Here is a 13872-nt window from a genome sequence, read left to right as displayed (position 1 = left end):
CACACAGGCTTGGATTTAGCACTGTTCAGTACACACAGAACCTGGGAAGTCAAAAGCAAACAGAATAGATTACCTGGGGTCTGACAATGGAAAAACACACACACACAAACACCTGCTTGGCAGTTCACCCTCTAAGAAAATGTATTCAGGGAAACCCATGACCTTGGGATAAGTGTAAGATAAATGCAAGGGGGAGAAGCTGGGGAGCCAAGGAAACACTGGAAGAGAAATAAGGCCTAAGAAGCTCCACAGCAGAAACAAAAGATGCTCAACGGGGATCATGCAATTAGCACCCTGCTCCCAGGTCAGTAACGTGAACGGAAGAGACCTTGCCCAAGGCCAGGGTTCACGAAGGACTCCAGGAAAGAGGTGGGCCTACCCCAGCCAAAGCGCAGTGCTATGAGACGGACAGCATGTCTTCACCCTAGAATCAAATCTTCCGTGCATTTCAGGTGAAACACTCCGAGTGCACTGAGTGTGTGGACCAGGACAGTGCAGCAGCCGCAGCCACAGCCGCAGCCATCACCACAGCCGCCCTTCCAAGTTGTCGAATCACACGCATCACCCACTCAGGACTAGCTAAGACTCGCTTGTAGCCCTCTGACAGAAGTCGAGTTCTCGTCTCACATCCCAGGGAAACTGAACATCTGTACCTGTTACAGCTCCTGAGGCTGAAGCCCACCGGCAGGCGGGCACACAGCACACTGCCAGCTGCATTTCCATCCTTGCCCACGTACTGGCTTCCAGGACAAGAGAAGAGGCAATAGCCCAGCGCTGAGCGAAGGCTCTCCTGGTTTCAGCGCTGAGCGGATGACAGAGATTTAGAGAGCATCATGGAAAATGACAGAATCCCAGGACGGCGTGTCAGGAGCCAAGGCTGACACCAGGAGGAGAGCGTGAGGCTCATGGGCTTCAAGTGCCATAGATCTGGCCTGGAGTCTGAGATCCTGCATAACCTCCGAGGCCGGGACACGGTTAACAGGTGTGTGCAGGGCTGCGAAGAACCTGCAGAGCCCATCCAGGCTAAGCAAAACATTCCAGAGGGAAGGTGGCAATGTCATTCATGTAACATAAGAACCAACAACCACTGCAAAAATTTCCTTGAGTGTATTTGACTAGAGCAACAAGGTATGCTCCTACATAAAACAATATAATTTTTCCATTATTCCAAAGAAATCCAATAAATAATTTTACAGAGTCCTAAGTGAAAACTGGAGGTGAACACCTGGCCCCAGGCAAGCACAAGTCACAGGTCCCCGCACAGGCCCCTGTCTTCTCAGAAGGCCGCTGGCCAAGCCAAGCCCGCAGTCAGTCAGTCCTTGGGGAACCAGACCAGTGGCGACTCCAGGATGCTTCACAGAAGGACGTCCACCTGATGATGCCCAGGTAGCAAGTGACAAGGATGGTCACAGCCAAGGCCTCCTCGAGCGGCCTGTCTTCTTGCCTCAATGCTACAGTCCAGCTCCAGGAGCCAAGTTCAGCAGTGGGGGCTTCCTCACCCTGGCTCTCCAAGCCTGCAGCGCCTGTCACGCAGGGAACAGCTCGGGGGGGTTCTCTCCGTAGCAGAACTTCGCTATGGGGTCCCGGTAGGTGTTCTCATGTTGCACACTCTGTGGGCAGAAGGGAGACAGGAGGGTGGTGAGGCATGGCAACACGGTTCTTTCCTGCGGGTGGGAGAGAACAGCCGGCAGACACGACCTGCAGGAGGCGGCCCTGGACCGCACATGGACTAGAGGCTGCTCTAAACTAAGAGAGATGCTCAACAGAGCACCAGAAAAAGGCACAAAAATGACCACCGTGTGGCTGGTGCTTTCCCTGACCACCAGTGAGCTTTTCAGTAACGTGACTGAGACCCTGGCAACTCAAGACAACTATACTTTCTTAAGCGATTTGACACAGGTGAAGACCCAGTGGGCGTGTCCATGCGAGCTGGTTCCTAGCGGGGAATCCCACCCTGAGGAGCCCCTCTCACAGGGCTCACCTGCCCAGCGGGCGGCTGCATGAACCGAGCCTACGGTACGGTGGAGCGTCGCTGGGGTGAGCCGGCCGCAGGCGTCACGGAAAGCACACATCATCCCCGGTGGCTCATTTTTCAGCAATTTGTTTTCAGACAAGCAACTTGCGTTTTTGGCTCATCTACAATTCTCTAATTACCCTGAGACCAACGCTAAGCAACTGAATTGTAAGTATTAATCCAATTTAACAGACAAACTGCCAAATCATCTCTTCCTTGGGATACTGTTATCAAAACACATTGAGTGGCAGTTGGGAAATCACTGTTCACAATAAAAAGACAAAAATCTGAAAGGATGGTAGCTTCGTGGAAGACTGGAAGTCCTCCCGGGTTTTATCGGTTAAGCAGAGAGAAGACTTGGGCCTTTTCTAGCATTTCTCAGAATGAGCGAATCTGAACCAAGCTGAGTCACACGTTCAGCCTTCCTCCACATTTCAAGCCCAATCAAGTGGAAAGCTCTTCAAGCAAAACAAGACCATAACATTTTCCTGAAACATTTACCCAGCGACACTGAAAACCCTCAGGACAGACCAGACACACAAAGCAGTGGGAAATCAAAGAGGGGGGCGGGACTCCCGGGCGAAGGGGGCAAGGGCTCTGCAGAATGACGTGTGAGGCTCGGGGAGCAGCGAGAGCCGGTGACCAGAAGACGGGAGAAGCATGTGCTGCTGGGTCAAGTACATCCGGTGGCTTTGCACAGAGGCTGTGGCCAGTGGTCAGCCACAAACGCTGGGCGCTGCACGATGGGCAGGCAAGGAGTCCGAGGCGTTGCCAGCAGCAGGTGGCCGAGGAGAGACTTGACTGCCGAGAGCATGCTACCGCGTCCCGAGAGTCACACAACCTTTACCACCTGCCCTTCCTCCTCAGTCCCGAAACAAAACATAACTGTCCAAATGGCTTCTTCCTCTAATCCAGTGATCGCTGTCAAATCTCAAAGACGGGGTAGTGGACAATTTCTCTAAGGAGCTGGACTATGAGGACTCCACTTAGACTTAAAAGCAATTTTAAGCTTCCACTTAAAATACAAATATTGCCAACCAGAGAGGAAATACAAGCCCTGATTTAATATCAAAGCTTTACCGCTCCCATGCTGGACAAACCGCATGCTGCCATCACCAGCACCACCACCCCACCAAATAAGTGGCTCAGCATTGCTGTACCCCTGCAGCCCACTACCACCAACCCTCCGTACCCTGGCACCCCCAGCTGCAGACAGCCCAGCCTCTCACCTGGGATGAGGTCCTGCATTTAGCCAGGCACAATTCGAAGTGATCTTCCACCGCCATGAAGAGGTTTTGGAATGCCATGGCTGCCCGATTGAGGAAGCGCTCCAGGAGAAGTTGCTATGGAAGCAGAAGTTGTACCAGTAACAAATTCCAGACCCAGCCAGCCCAAGGGAACCTTGAAAGTCTCCCCTAAACTAGCAGAAGGAGGTGGTGAGGCTACAGGCCTTATTCCCAAGATTTTTCCTGAGGAACCCAATGGTTCACTTAGGCCAAAGAGCCTCTTCCTGGTCTGAAGACACAGCTCAGTCCCAATTCTGTTTCCATTGTCCAAAGAACCTCTCAGGAAGGGCCTTAGGGACATCGAGGGGCAGGGAGCAGCTCCGTACCTTGTTGGGCTGCAGGCAGCAGGAGACGCAGTATTCGTAGGCGCTGCAACAGCCGTTGGACAAGCAGCCATCGCAACAGTACTGCTTCGTGCCGGGGACGTTGACGTTACAGCAGCCGTTCACCAGCAGGTCCTTCCTCTCACAAACATAGCCTGGAAGTCAGAGGCCAACCTCAGCACCAAGCCCTCAGGGGCCCCCCAGCCCCTCGCCACCGCGAGGCAGCAAGGACAAACCCTGACCCAGGATCTGGAGGCTGGGCGTCCCGGGCTGGCTTCCCCCAGGCCACCGTTCCAGGAAGCAGGGCCTCCTGTGTGGACACAGGGCTCTGGCCAGCCGCGGTCTGGAGTTCCTTTTAGTTTGTGGTCACGGTTGACCTCATTGCCGCGTGGAGCCTACATTTTCCCATTCTAACTTAAGTAAGCTACTCTTTCATCAGGGCCTGAAGAAAAATGTCATTTTTTTTTTTCAAACAAAAATCTGAAACAGGAGAAAAACAAGGCATTCATTCGTAAGAGAGCCTTCTACATTTCAATGAATGATACCTTTCAAATACTTGTTTATTTAGCAACTCGGGATTCTGAGAGGAGAAACAGCTAGCTTTTGTCAACTGAAAGGCAGGCAGTCCCAGCCACCTGAAACGGAGGTAGGCTGTGTGCACACAGGTGCCGGAGACTCGACGTCCCTTCAGTGTCAGGAAACACCCTGGGAAAGAGAAGCCCAGCAACACCAGCCACTCCCACCGAACCCCATCACTTCCACACACCCCTCCAACCCGGCCAATTCCTGCCCAGCTGTAGAGAAAGAGCTCTACATGGACATCGCCCTGCATCCTTCCACGAGGGGGACAGGAAAACGTATGAACTCCGAGTCCATGGGGCCAGCCCGTGACCCCTGGGGAACTCCCAGGAGCCAGGAGGAGTGCACAGGTGTGTGTTCAGACCCACAGGTGCTCACAGGAACAGAGCAGCTGTCCCAGCATCACTCTGTTCCAAAGGCCCCAGCTTCGCACTCCTCAGAGAATGAGAAGATCTGTGGCTGTTTTCAGAAACGCCTGTGGAACACACTCTGTACAGACTGCGTGTACACAGTGCTGGGGGCACCCGTAGAGCAGCGGTGACACTGGGGACAGTGGGGACGGCCAGGGTCTCACATCCCACCCTGCAGACACTGAGGGAAGCAGCTCCAGGGGGACCCGGGACCGGGTGCAGAAGATGGACAGTCATGGGGCATTAAGCCTTGGAACTGCAGTTCTTCTTGCCTTCTGGGGAGACCAAGCCCATGCCTGCCGAGCCGTCTCACTTCAAGTGCTTCACCAACTGACTCCTGGCAAACGCTATTTCCAACACAGGTCAGCTAGGAACACACTCTCCATAGGCGTCGCTACTTGCTTGGGAAAGGAACTTCCAACCTTTGAAATGTTTGTGATTCTAATCAGTTGTCTTATTTAGTAGTGCCTTCATCAGGCCACACTTCTGTGGACAACTGCCTGCTAAGTAATTCTTCCAAGTTTTATTTCTCTCCTATTCACAGAGGTAAAATAATAAATAAAAGATATTATGGTTTGTGGTGTTTTTGTGTGTGTGTGTGAATAATTCTCAGAAAATTTTAATCAAGGAATCTGAGAGTTTGTTTCACCTAAACTAATCAGAAAAATATTCTTTTTGCTAGATATGCTCAAAGAACAGAGTTAACTGCATCTCTGACTTAAGGCTAGATTCCATATTTTCTTGATGAACGTTATGCATTACAAAAACTCAGCCTGGAAGTCCAAATCAGGGCTCCACTGGGTAGTTACGCTATCTGTTCAAGTCACTTCCTTGTGCTAAACTTCACCCCATTTAAAAAACCTCACGGAGTCCCACCGCAGGCTAATCCTCCAACCTGTGGTGCTGGGCATCCCCTATGGACACCGGTCTCGGCTGCTCTACTTCCCATTCAGCTCCCTGCTTAAGACCTGGGAAAGCAACAGAACATGATCTGAGTCCTTAGGACCCTGCACCCATGTGGGGGATCGGAAGAGGCTCCTGACTCCTGGCCCATCCCCCAGCTCTTATAACCCAGGTAGACAGTTTTTTTTTCCAACTCCTATCTTCATTTTCATTTCCAAATAATTTTCTCTCTGGTTGGGTGATTCTGAGGTCTTGTTCAAAAAGTTTTGGTTTGCATTTTGCAGAAAATAAAAACGACTCTTTTCTTTAAGTAATAAATGCATTGAGGTTTTTGGTGCAAAGAACATGTGTCTTCCACATAATTCAGCATTATCAAGCAAGAAGACTGCAATGCCAGGTTACTTCTAGCAGTTTCAATATTGCACCTTCTTAATCCACCTGTTCTGAGACTCTAAAATTTACCCTTCAACAAACAAAATCCTCACAGTATTTGGAAACCACAATGTACAAGGGAAACTGCATTGCAGGGGAAGCCCTGTTAAGACAAAAAACTTTACACATGGCCCCACTGATACTTGGAGGTGTTGGTGGAGACAAGGATCAGTTTTTTTACACCCAATCTTTGCAACTATAAAACTTTCTATGCTTACAGGAACTCTGGATTAAAAAATAATAATAGGGCCCGGCGCGGTGGCGCAAGTGGTTAAAGGTCCTCGCCTTGCACGCCCGGGATCCCATATGGGCGCCGGTTCTATCCCGGCAGCCCCGCTTCCCTTCCAGCTCCCTGCCTGTGGCCCGGGAAAGCAGTCGAGGACGGCCCAAGGCTTTGGGACCCTGCACCCGCGTGGGAGACCCCGGAAGAGGCTCCTGGCTTCGGATCGGCATAGTATCGGCCCGTTGCGCTCACTTGGGGAGTGAATCAATGGACGGAAGATCTTCCTCTCTGTCTCTCCTCTCTGTATATCCGCCTTTCCAATCAAAAAATAATAAAAATAAATCTTTAAAATAATAATAATTGGAAAATCTATGTGGAAAAAAAGGTATGAATTTGAAAACTGCTTTGCAGTAAAATAAACCTCCCTTTGAAGTATTTATTTGAAAGGCCAGAGTGACAGAAAGAGACAGAGAAGAGAGGTCTGTCTGCTAGTGCATTTCTCAACGTGTCCAACAGACAAGGATGGGATAGGGCTAAACCAGGAGCTTGCAGCTCCACAGTCTGCAGTAAAGAACCCGCCTCATTGGCCAGCAGGGTCCTGGGTCCTTAGCCACCATCTGTTGCTGCCTCCCAGACACACTGGCAGGGAGCTGGACCAGACACAGATTAGTTAGGACTCAAATCAGTGCTATGATTCGGGGTGTGGGCAGCCCCCAAGGTGGCTTAGCCCACCGTCTCACAATGCCCCTCCCTAAGCTTAGCTCCTGTTCCCCTTCCGCAGGAACTCTTCAAGTGCCAGGACAGCAAGGGGAGCCAACCTTACCCAGCTCGTCTGTGATGAGGTGCTTCCCCTGGATGGAGTTGCGACACTGATTGCTTGGCCGACTGCTATTGCCCAAGTTAAACTGCACTTTCCAAGCAATGGGTTGATCATGGTCTTGAACCTGGAGGAGACTCCGATCTCTCACTGCCCTCTCCTCCTACAAAGAGACCAAAAATGACAAGGTCAGAGCTTTTCTTCTTGCCGTCTCAGCCATTTTCCACATAAACTACAGGGAGAGGACAAAAGCACGGCAAAACACGAAGTGCAACTGCACTTGCACACTCAGAGCATGAGCCAGAGTCAGAATGAACCAGCAGGAAAGAGAACAAAAAGAGCAGGCTCCAACGCTGGCAGGCTTCCCGCACCGCCCTGAAGGACCTGCACACGTTCAACACGCACAAAGCTGGTAATTCAAAGTTTTACAGAGAAGCTTTGAACCTCTTCTGATGGCAAGCCATCAAACCGCTGTGGAACGGAATGTAAAATGCAAACTAACTTTTAAAACAAAAGAGGAACCTTTCTGGTGCCTGTCAGGTGTCTCTCACTTGCAACTACTCATGTTTGTTGGGGTGTGGAATTAGGGGGCTGATTTGCAGGGCGAGAGATGCAAAATTTAAGCCAGAATTTTCTCCCAACCCTGAAGCCATGCCAGGGCTCAGCTAGGCTGAGCTTTCATAATTGCCCTCTCTCTGCTATTAAGAGTCTTGAGACGGAAGGTGCCCACATACCAGAAAACAAGCCTAGCATGAGACAATCCTCTTCTGAATGCTTTATTATTGCAAAACAAAACAATTATGGAAGACTCACTCCCAGAGGTTTTTATGCACTTTAAGTAATCGCCGTTCTAACCGAGCTCTGTGGTTTTTACCATTAAGAATGATCAGCTGTGTGTTGCTTTTTAGGAAAACGGGACTAACTTTGACAATGGGATGGTAAATCTTAGACGCCGAGAGAAACACACTTGCGGTTCGTGAGATTTCTTCAGGAAAACAATCCGGGAAGAGCAGCAGTTCATATATAAAACACAGGTGTGCACGCACACTGCACTTCAGGCACGCCGAGCAGCCCCGCCACAGCCCCACGGCAGCCCCACGGCAGCCCCGCCGCAGCCCCACGGAAGATCTTCCATCCGATGGTTCACTCCCCAAATGGCTGCAATGGCTGGAGCTGAGCCGATCCAAAGCCAGGAGCCTCTTCTGGGTCTCCCACGCGGGTGCAGGGTCTCAAGGCTTTGGGCCATGCTCAACTGCTTTCCCAGACCACAGGCAGGGAGCGGGACAGGAAGCAGGGCCGCTGGGATTAGAACCGGTACCCATATGGGATCCTGGCGCATTCAAGGCAAGGATCTTAACCACTATGCTATCGCGCCAGGCCCCATCAAGCAGCAATTGTTTTAAGATTTATTTTTTCTTTATCTGAAAGGCAGAGTTAGAGAGATTGTGCATCTGGCTGGTTTACTTCCTAGATAGCTAGTAAAGCCAGGAGCTTCATCCAGGTTTTCCATATGGCTGCTGGGGGCCCAAACACAGGGGCCATCTGCTGCTGCTTTCTCAGGCTCATTAGCAGGGGACTGGATGGGAAGTAGAGCAGCTGGGACTCGAACCAGCATCCATATGGGCTGCTGGCATTGTAGGCAGCAGCTTAACCTATTCCATTACAACCACGACCCCAAGTAGCAACTCTTAGGTTTTGAACAGAGCTTAAAACAATCTAACTCCTGAACCTGCCAAGAGAGTGAGAAGACAATTTTCATGGATGAGGCCTGGAAATCGATGTTTTTAAAGCACATGACGCCAACACCTGTGGTTACCAAGAATATCAAGTGAAAAAGCAAGGTGCAGAATATGGTGCATACAGTACATAACTACAGTACGTTCAGAAGTTTGACATCATACACACAGACCACTGAGAAGGACTGAGACGAAAGGCCCAGCCCGGGAGCCTAACGGCTAAAGGCCTCACCTTGCACGCACCTGGATCCCATATGGGCACCAGTTCCCGACTGCTCCATTTCTCTTCCAGCTCCCTGTATATGACCTGCGAAAGCAGTCGAGGACAGCCCAAAGCCTTGGGATCCTGCACTCACATGGGAGACCCAGAAGAGGATCCTGGCTCCTGGCTTCGGATCGGCTTAGCTCCGGCTGTAGCGGCCACTTGGGGAGTCAATCAGAGAATGGAAGATGTTCCTCTCTGTCTCTCCTTCTCTCCATACTTTCCAATAAAAAATGACTTTCTATTAAAAAAAAAATCTTAAAAAAAAAAAAAGAGCTGAGACAAAGATATGGAAAACTATAGCATAAGTTTTTAACATAGGTGCAGATAATGAGTAAAGTGACTTTTCACCACATGAGGGGGGATTCTTTTACGGCAAAATGATAAAAATATTGTTTAAGGAAGAGGAAATTGATCAGCAATAGCAGAAACTAAGAGCACTCTAGACTGTCTTTGAAACTTTTCAGCATACCTACAGTTATTCCAACAGAAAGAGGTTTGTTTAAAAGAACCAACAATTAAAAGAAAAACTGCCTGCAATCTCATCTCTTAGGTAAAATTGTACTGAGCCTTGATCCTGGTATTTACAGTACAAATTAGGATGTGCTGCTTTCAGTTCCTCCTGACACTAATTGGTGAGTAAAACATTTCCAAGGCCCTACATTATCCTGATAATCACATTTTCAAGGCTATACAATGAGAATCCATCATGCTGATGTGCCGTAATTTAGCAAACACATCCTCCATAGATCAAAATTAAGGGTGTGTTTCTGTTGTCATAGACAGCACTGCACTAAAACGTGGAGCTGTAAAAACCTTCTGTGGAGGAGTTAGTAGGAAACGCTACAGTGGCAAAGAACTTGCTCAAAGATAACATCTATGGTTTGTAACCTTGCCACCATTTAAGTGGCACGGTTAGGTTGAGCATTTAACACGGTTTTACATTCTCACCACAGTTACAACAGGACTGGATTTTGCTCTTGAGCTTCCCAAGTACACAACAATCCTCCAATGTGGCTTTAATTTCTAGCCTGTCCCTCCCTTTTGTTATTTTAAAAGGAAGAGCTGGCATAGCAGGAGGACCGGCTGCACAACATCTGTATTCCTCAGTTGGTGCAAGAAGGAATTAAGTGCTGGAGTCTTGGGGATTTGCAACAGTCACGTGGGTGCACGCTGCTCTGTCACCCGAACACTCACCTGCAGGCTCTCCGGGGACCCTGCGGCAGCCAGCGGCACAACCAAGCCACATGCAAGCTCACCTGAACTGCAAACGCTACTCTAGATAAATTAATAGCTATAGAGACCACTAGAAGGTCAGCATACAGCAAACTGGTTCTTAGGCCGAGGCTAGAAGCACTCTTAACATCACTCGCATGCTAGCTTGTTATTCTTCCAGAAGTACAGCAAGAGAGCATGGGTGACAGCATTCCAGAAGGACCTCCGCTGCATGACACTCTTGGTAAACAGGAAAGCAATTCTCTCAGCACTTGAGCTTGTTTTCAAACACAAGCAATGGAGACTTTGCCAAAAGAAACGTGTGAGTAAGGCAGAGATGACACAACAGCAAATGCAATGAATTAGCTCACGTTGGCTTTTTTGAAGACCCAAGCTGGCCAAGAGGGTGGAGAGAGAAGGTACCGAAGGGAGCCCTCCCTACGGAATCAACTTTCCCTAAAACCGATGAATCAACATAACGAAACTGTCTCAACTTTAAATTCTTACACACACACACACACACACGACATATTCCAAAAGCATCAACGTTTAACCAAATGCTAAGAAACAGAGGCAAAGACAGGCTCTTTCCTTTCAAGCACCTGCAGGACTGCCGAGAGAGGCACACATGAATCAGCACAGATGCCCACTGTGGACACGAACACAGGTGTCCACACGGGGCACAGGACTGGGCACAAGGAGGAACAAAAACACAGCAGAATTTTCTTCATACAGGGCACAGTGCCACAGGAATGTAACGACTGCTACTGTGCAGTGTTTTGCCTCGGGTTTTTGAAAGCGCTGTATTAATTGTGGTGTATTTTTTATGGATGATCGTCAGGATCAAACGGTCCATCTAAGCAGCAAAGCACCGAAACAAGAGAAATCACTGTGATAGAAAAAAAAAAATCTGTTCTTATGTGTCTCCGAAAATGGAGATGGCAATAAAGGCAGAGACACCCGAAAGCCTAGCACTTGGGGAATGCTAAACGCAGCCTGACGGTGGAAAACTGGAGTCATGAAAAATATTGTGCTTAAAAGGAGCACTTAAAGACGGGGAAATGCTTACCTAATAAGTGAACGCAACAAGGATGCTCTATGGTTGTGTTGAAAAAAAAAATGTGTGAAAAATGACAGTGGGATGGGGATTTGGTGTGCTGGTGGAAACACTGCCTGAGACGCCCACCTCCCACACTGGAGGGCCTGCCTTGAGCCCCCGCTGCGCTCTCAATTCCAGTTTCCCACTATTGCACACATTGGGAGATGGCTGGTGATGGCTCAAGGAGCTGGGCCCCTGCCACCCACAACCCTTTACAAGCTTTCTGCTTTTTTTTTTTTCCTCAAAACCTTGATTTTTTTTCCAACTTGAAAGGCAGAGAAATAGAAACCAGGAGAGGGATGGAGACATGGTTCATCAGCTTCTTTGCTCCCCACATTTTTCCAACAACGTGGGCTAGACCAGGCCAAAGTTGGGAGCCAGGAACTCGGCATGGGCCTCCCACGTAATGGCAGGACCGCAAGTACTTAAGTCATCATTTGCTGTCTCCCAGAATGTGCTTAAGCAAAAGTGGAAATAAAACTGGCATGAAGCGAAAGCCAGGCGCTTGGACATGGGATGTGCTCATCCTAAGTGGCATCCTGACCACTGCACCACATGGTCGTCCATTCTCACACAATGAAAGCAGCAAGGACCCTAAATGTGGGCTTTGTTGAGCTGCAGACAGTAACATTTACCAAGGCGAAAAATTAGAACTTAAATTCTTAAAATATTTTAAGTCTGGCATCCACTTAAAAACAATGAACTCCTTGCATGCTAGCACAACTTCTGTGGGAAAGCTTTCAAAAATTAAGAGAAACAGTGTTTCAGATTTCTGCAAACCTAACATCTGGCTTAATAAAAGACAGCTGGGTTATACAGCTAGCTACTTTGGCCTTCGATCTGCACCAGAACAGAGAAGTGTGTGGTAGCAGCATTTGCAGAAAATTACGGACACCAAATAATGGATCCAAGGCAAGCACAGTTTCTACAAAGTGCAATGTAAATAGTGCAGTTACTTTGGAAAACCGCCTAAATGTTAAATACAGGATTACCACCTTACCCACGAAAAAGGGAAACACATGTCCACGCGGAAACTTGGAAACTCGAGCACCAACGTTTACAGCAGCGTTACACAGGGGAGGCAGAGGCAGAAACCACGGAAATACACACTAATGACAAACAGACCAAGAACGCAACAGGTGCACACGATGGAATAGCTTGCACATAACACTGCAGGGCAGGCACCTATTGCAAAAAAAGGATGAGCCTTGAAAACAGGGAAGCACCACATATTATGATTCCCTGCATATGGAATATACAGAATAGGCATCTATAGGAACAGAAAGAACACTTGTAATTGCTTAGGGCTGATGACTGTTCACGGGTACAAAGATTAGAGTGTTCTAAAACAAGATTTTGGGGACAGCTACCAACTGTGAATACACAAAAACCCAGTTATGCACTTTGATTGCTAGTTGAATGTGAATTACATCTCAATAAGATCGTTATCAAAAATGTGTTGTATACTATAACGTGGAACCTGAAACTGTTTCAGCCAGAGAAGTGACAGCACGTGACTGCGCAAGTCACACCCTCACCTACACACCCCTGCCATTAGCAGGCTTGCAACACACTGCCTCTGTTTGCCCAGGTCTGCATACAATTCACACCTTGTCTTTCCATAGCTGCACTGCTAATCGGCTATAAAACAAGGGTGACAAGCTGTGTTTATACTCTATCTACTATCACGAGCCTGGAGAGTGAATTAATGATTGCTCCGGACAAGGAGCACAATCAGCCCAAGGTCTTCCTGTGCGCACTCTAGCGGGTGTGCTCGCTCACGCACTGTTTCGGTGGAAAACTCCCGCAGGCTTGGGAGACCGTCTCTCACCAAAGCTCCCTGCCATTTCTTCCAGAAACTCTCACACGCCAAGAAAACCAGAGGGTTCAGAAGCAGAGAAAAGAAATTCTATTAAGCCAAGTTACGCCCGCAAAAGGAGCACCTGGCACAACCTCTGAATCACTCGGGTGGACTCACCAAGGAGCAGACAAGCTAAAACCAGGAGCTGCTGGCTCATCTCCACGCCCCACAGCCAGCCCTCCCTCCCTCGTGTCCTCGGGGTGATGCGAGGACACCTCTGCACCCACCTCCCCAGCGCCGCTGCGGGGGCGATCTGGGAGAGCGCACGCGCCCCGGCAGGTGTAAGGCACAGAGGCACGGATGCAGGAAGTCTCCGCCGCTGAGGGGCGTGTCCCAGGGCCCAGCAACGCCTGTCGCCCCCGGGCACCCCAAGATCCACCACCCTTCACTCCCCTGGGATGCCCTGGCCGTCACTGACCTGCTTCAAGGTGCTGCTGAGGAAGTAGATGAGCGACAGCCCGAAGACCAGGGCAAGCACCCATCTCTTCCGCAGCAGCCGGCGCCACACCATGGCCGCCAGGTTCACCATCCCGGCGCGGACGCGGGGCGCGGCGGCCGGGGGGCGAAGCGTGACAGGCCCGAACACCCGGCGGCATGGCCCCTTACATGTCTATTAGCCCCATGCCTCTTGGGGTGCGCCGGCCTCGGAAGCTACAGTCCAAGTCCAGCTCCCGACAGGCCCCCGGAGCCGGCGCACAGCGCAACACGTGAC

At 49.8% G+C, this 13872-nt stretch overlaps 1 protein-coding gene across 4 annotated transcripts; it reads right to left on the bottom strand.

The window, feature by feature from the left end:
* Positions 1–1092: 1092 nt before the first annotated feature.
* SPRING1 (SREBF pathway regulator in golgi 1) lies at positions 1093–13868 on the bottom strand. 4 transcript variants are annotated; one of them, XM_040986933.1, is made up of 5 exons: positions 13579–13862; positions 6994–7150; positions 3627–3778; positions 3244–3357; positions 1093–1610 (listed from the first exon to the last, which is right to left on the bottom strand). In XM_040986933.1, the coding sequence occupies exons 1-5, from the start codon at positions 13687–13689 to the stop codon at positions 1527–1529; spliced, it is 618 nt and encodes a 205-aa protein (XP_040842867.1). In that variant the 5' UTR covers positions 13690–13862; the 3' UTR covers positions 1093–1526. The 4 variants fall into 4 exon arrangements, with proteins under 4 accessions (XP_040842867.1, XP_040842868.1, XP_040842869.1 ...); XM_040986934.1 differs by lacking the exon at positions 6994–7150 and having other exon boundaries at positions 13579–13868; XM_040986935.1 differs by lacking the exons at positions 3627–3778; positions 6994–7150 and having other exon boundaries at positions 13579–13863.
* Between the last annotated feature and the right edge of the window lie 4 nt (positions 13869–13872).

This window comes from Ochotona curzoniae, unplaced genomic scaffold (genome assembly GCF_017591425.1).
Source record: "Ochotona curzoniae isolate NIBS_2020 unplaced genomic scaffold, NIBS_Ocur_1.0 contig_46, whole genome shotgun sequence".
NCBI lineage: Eukaryota > Metazoa > Chordata > Mammalia > Lagomorpha > Ochotonidae > Ochotona > Ochotona curzoniae.
This window is presented reverse-complemented; position numbering and strand designations above follow the sequence as displayed.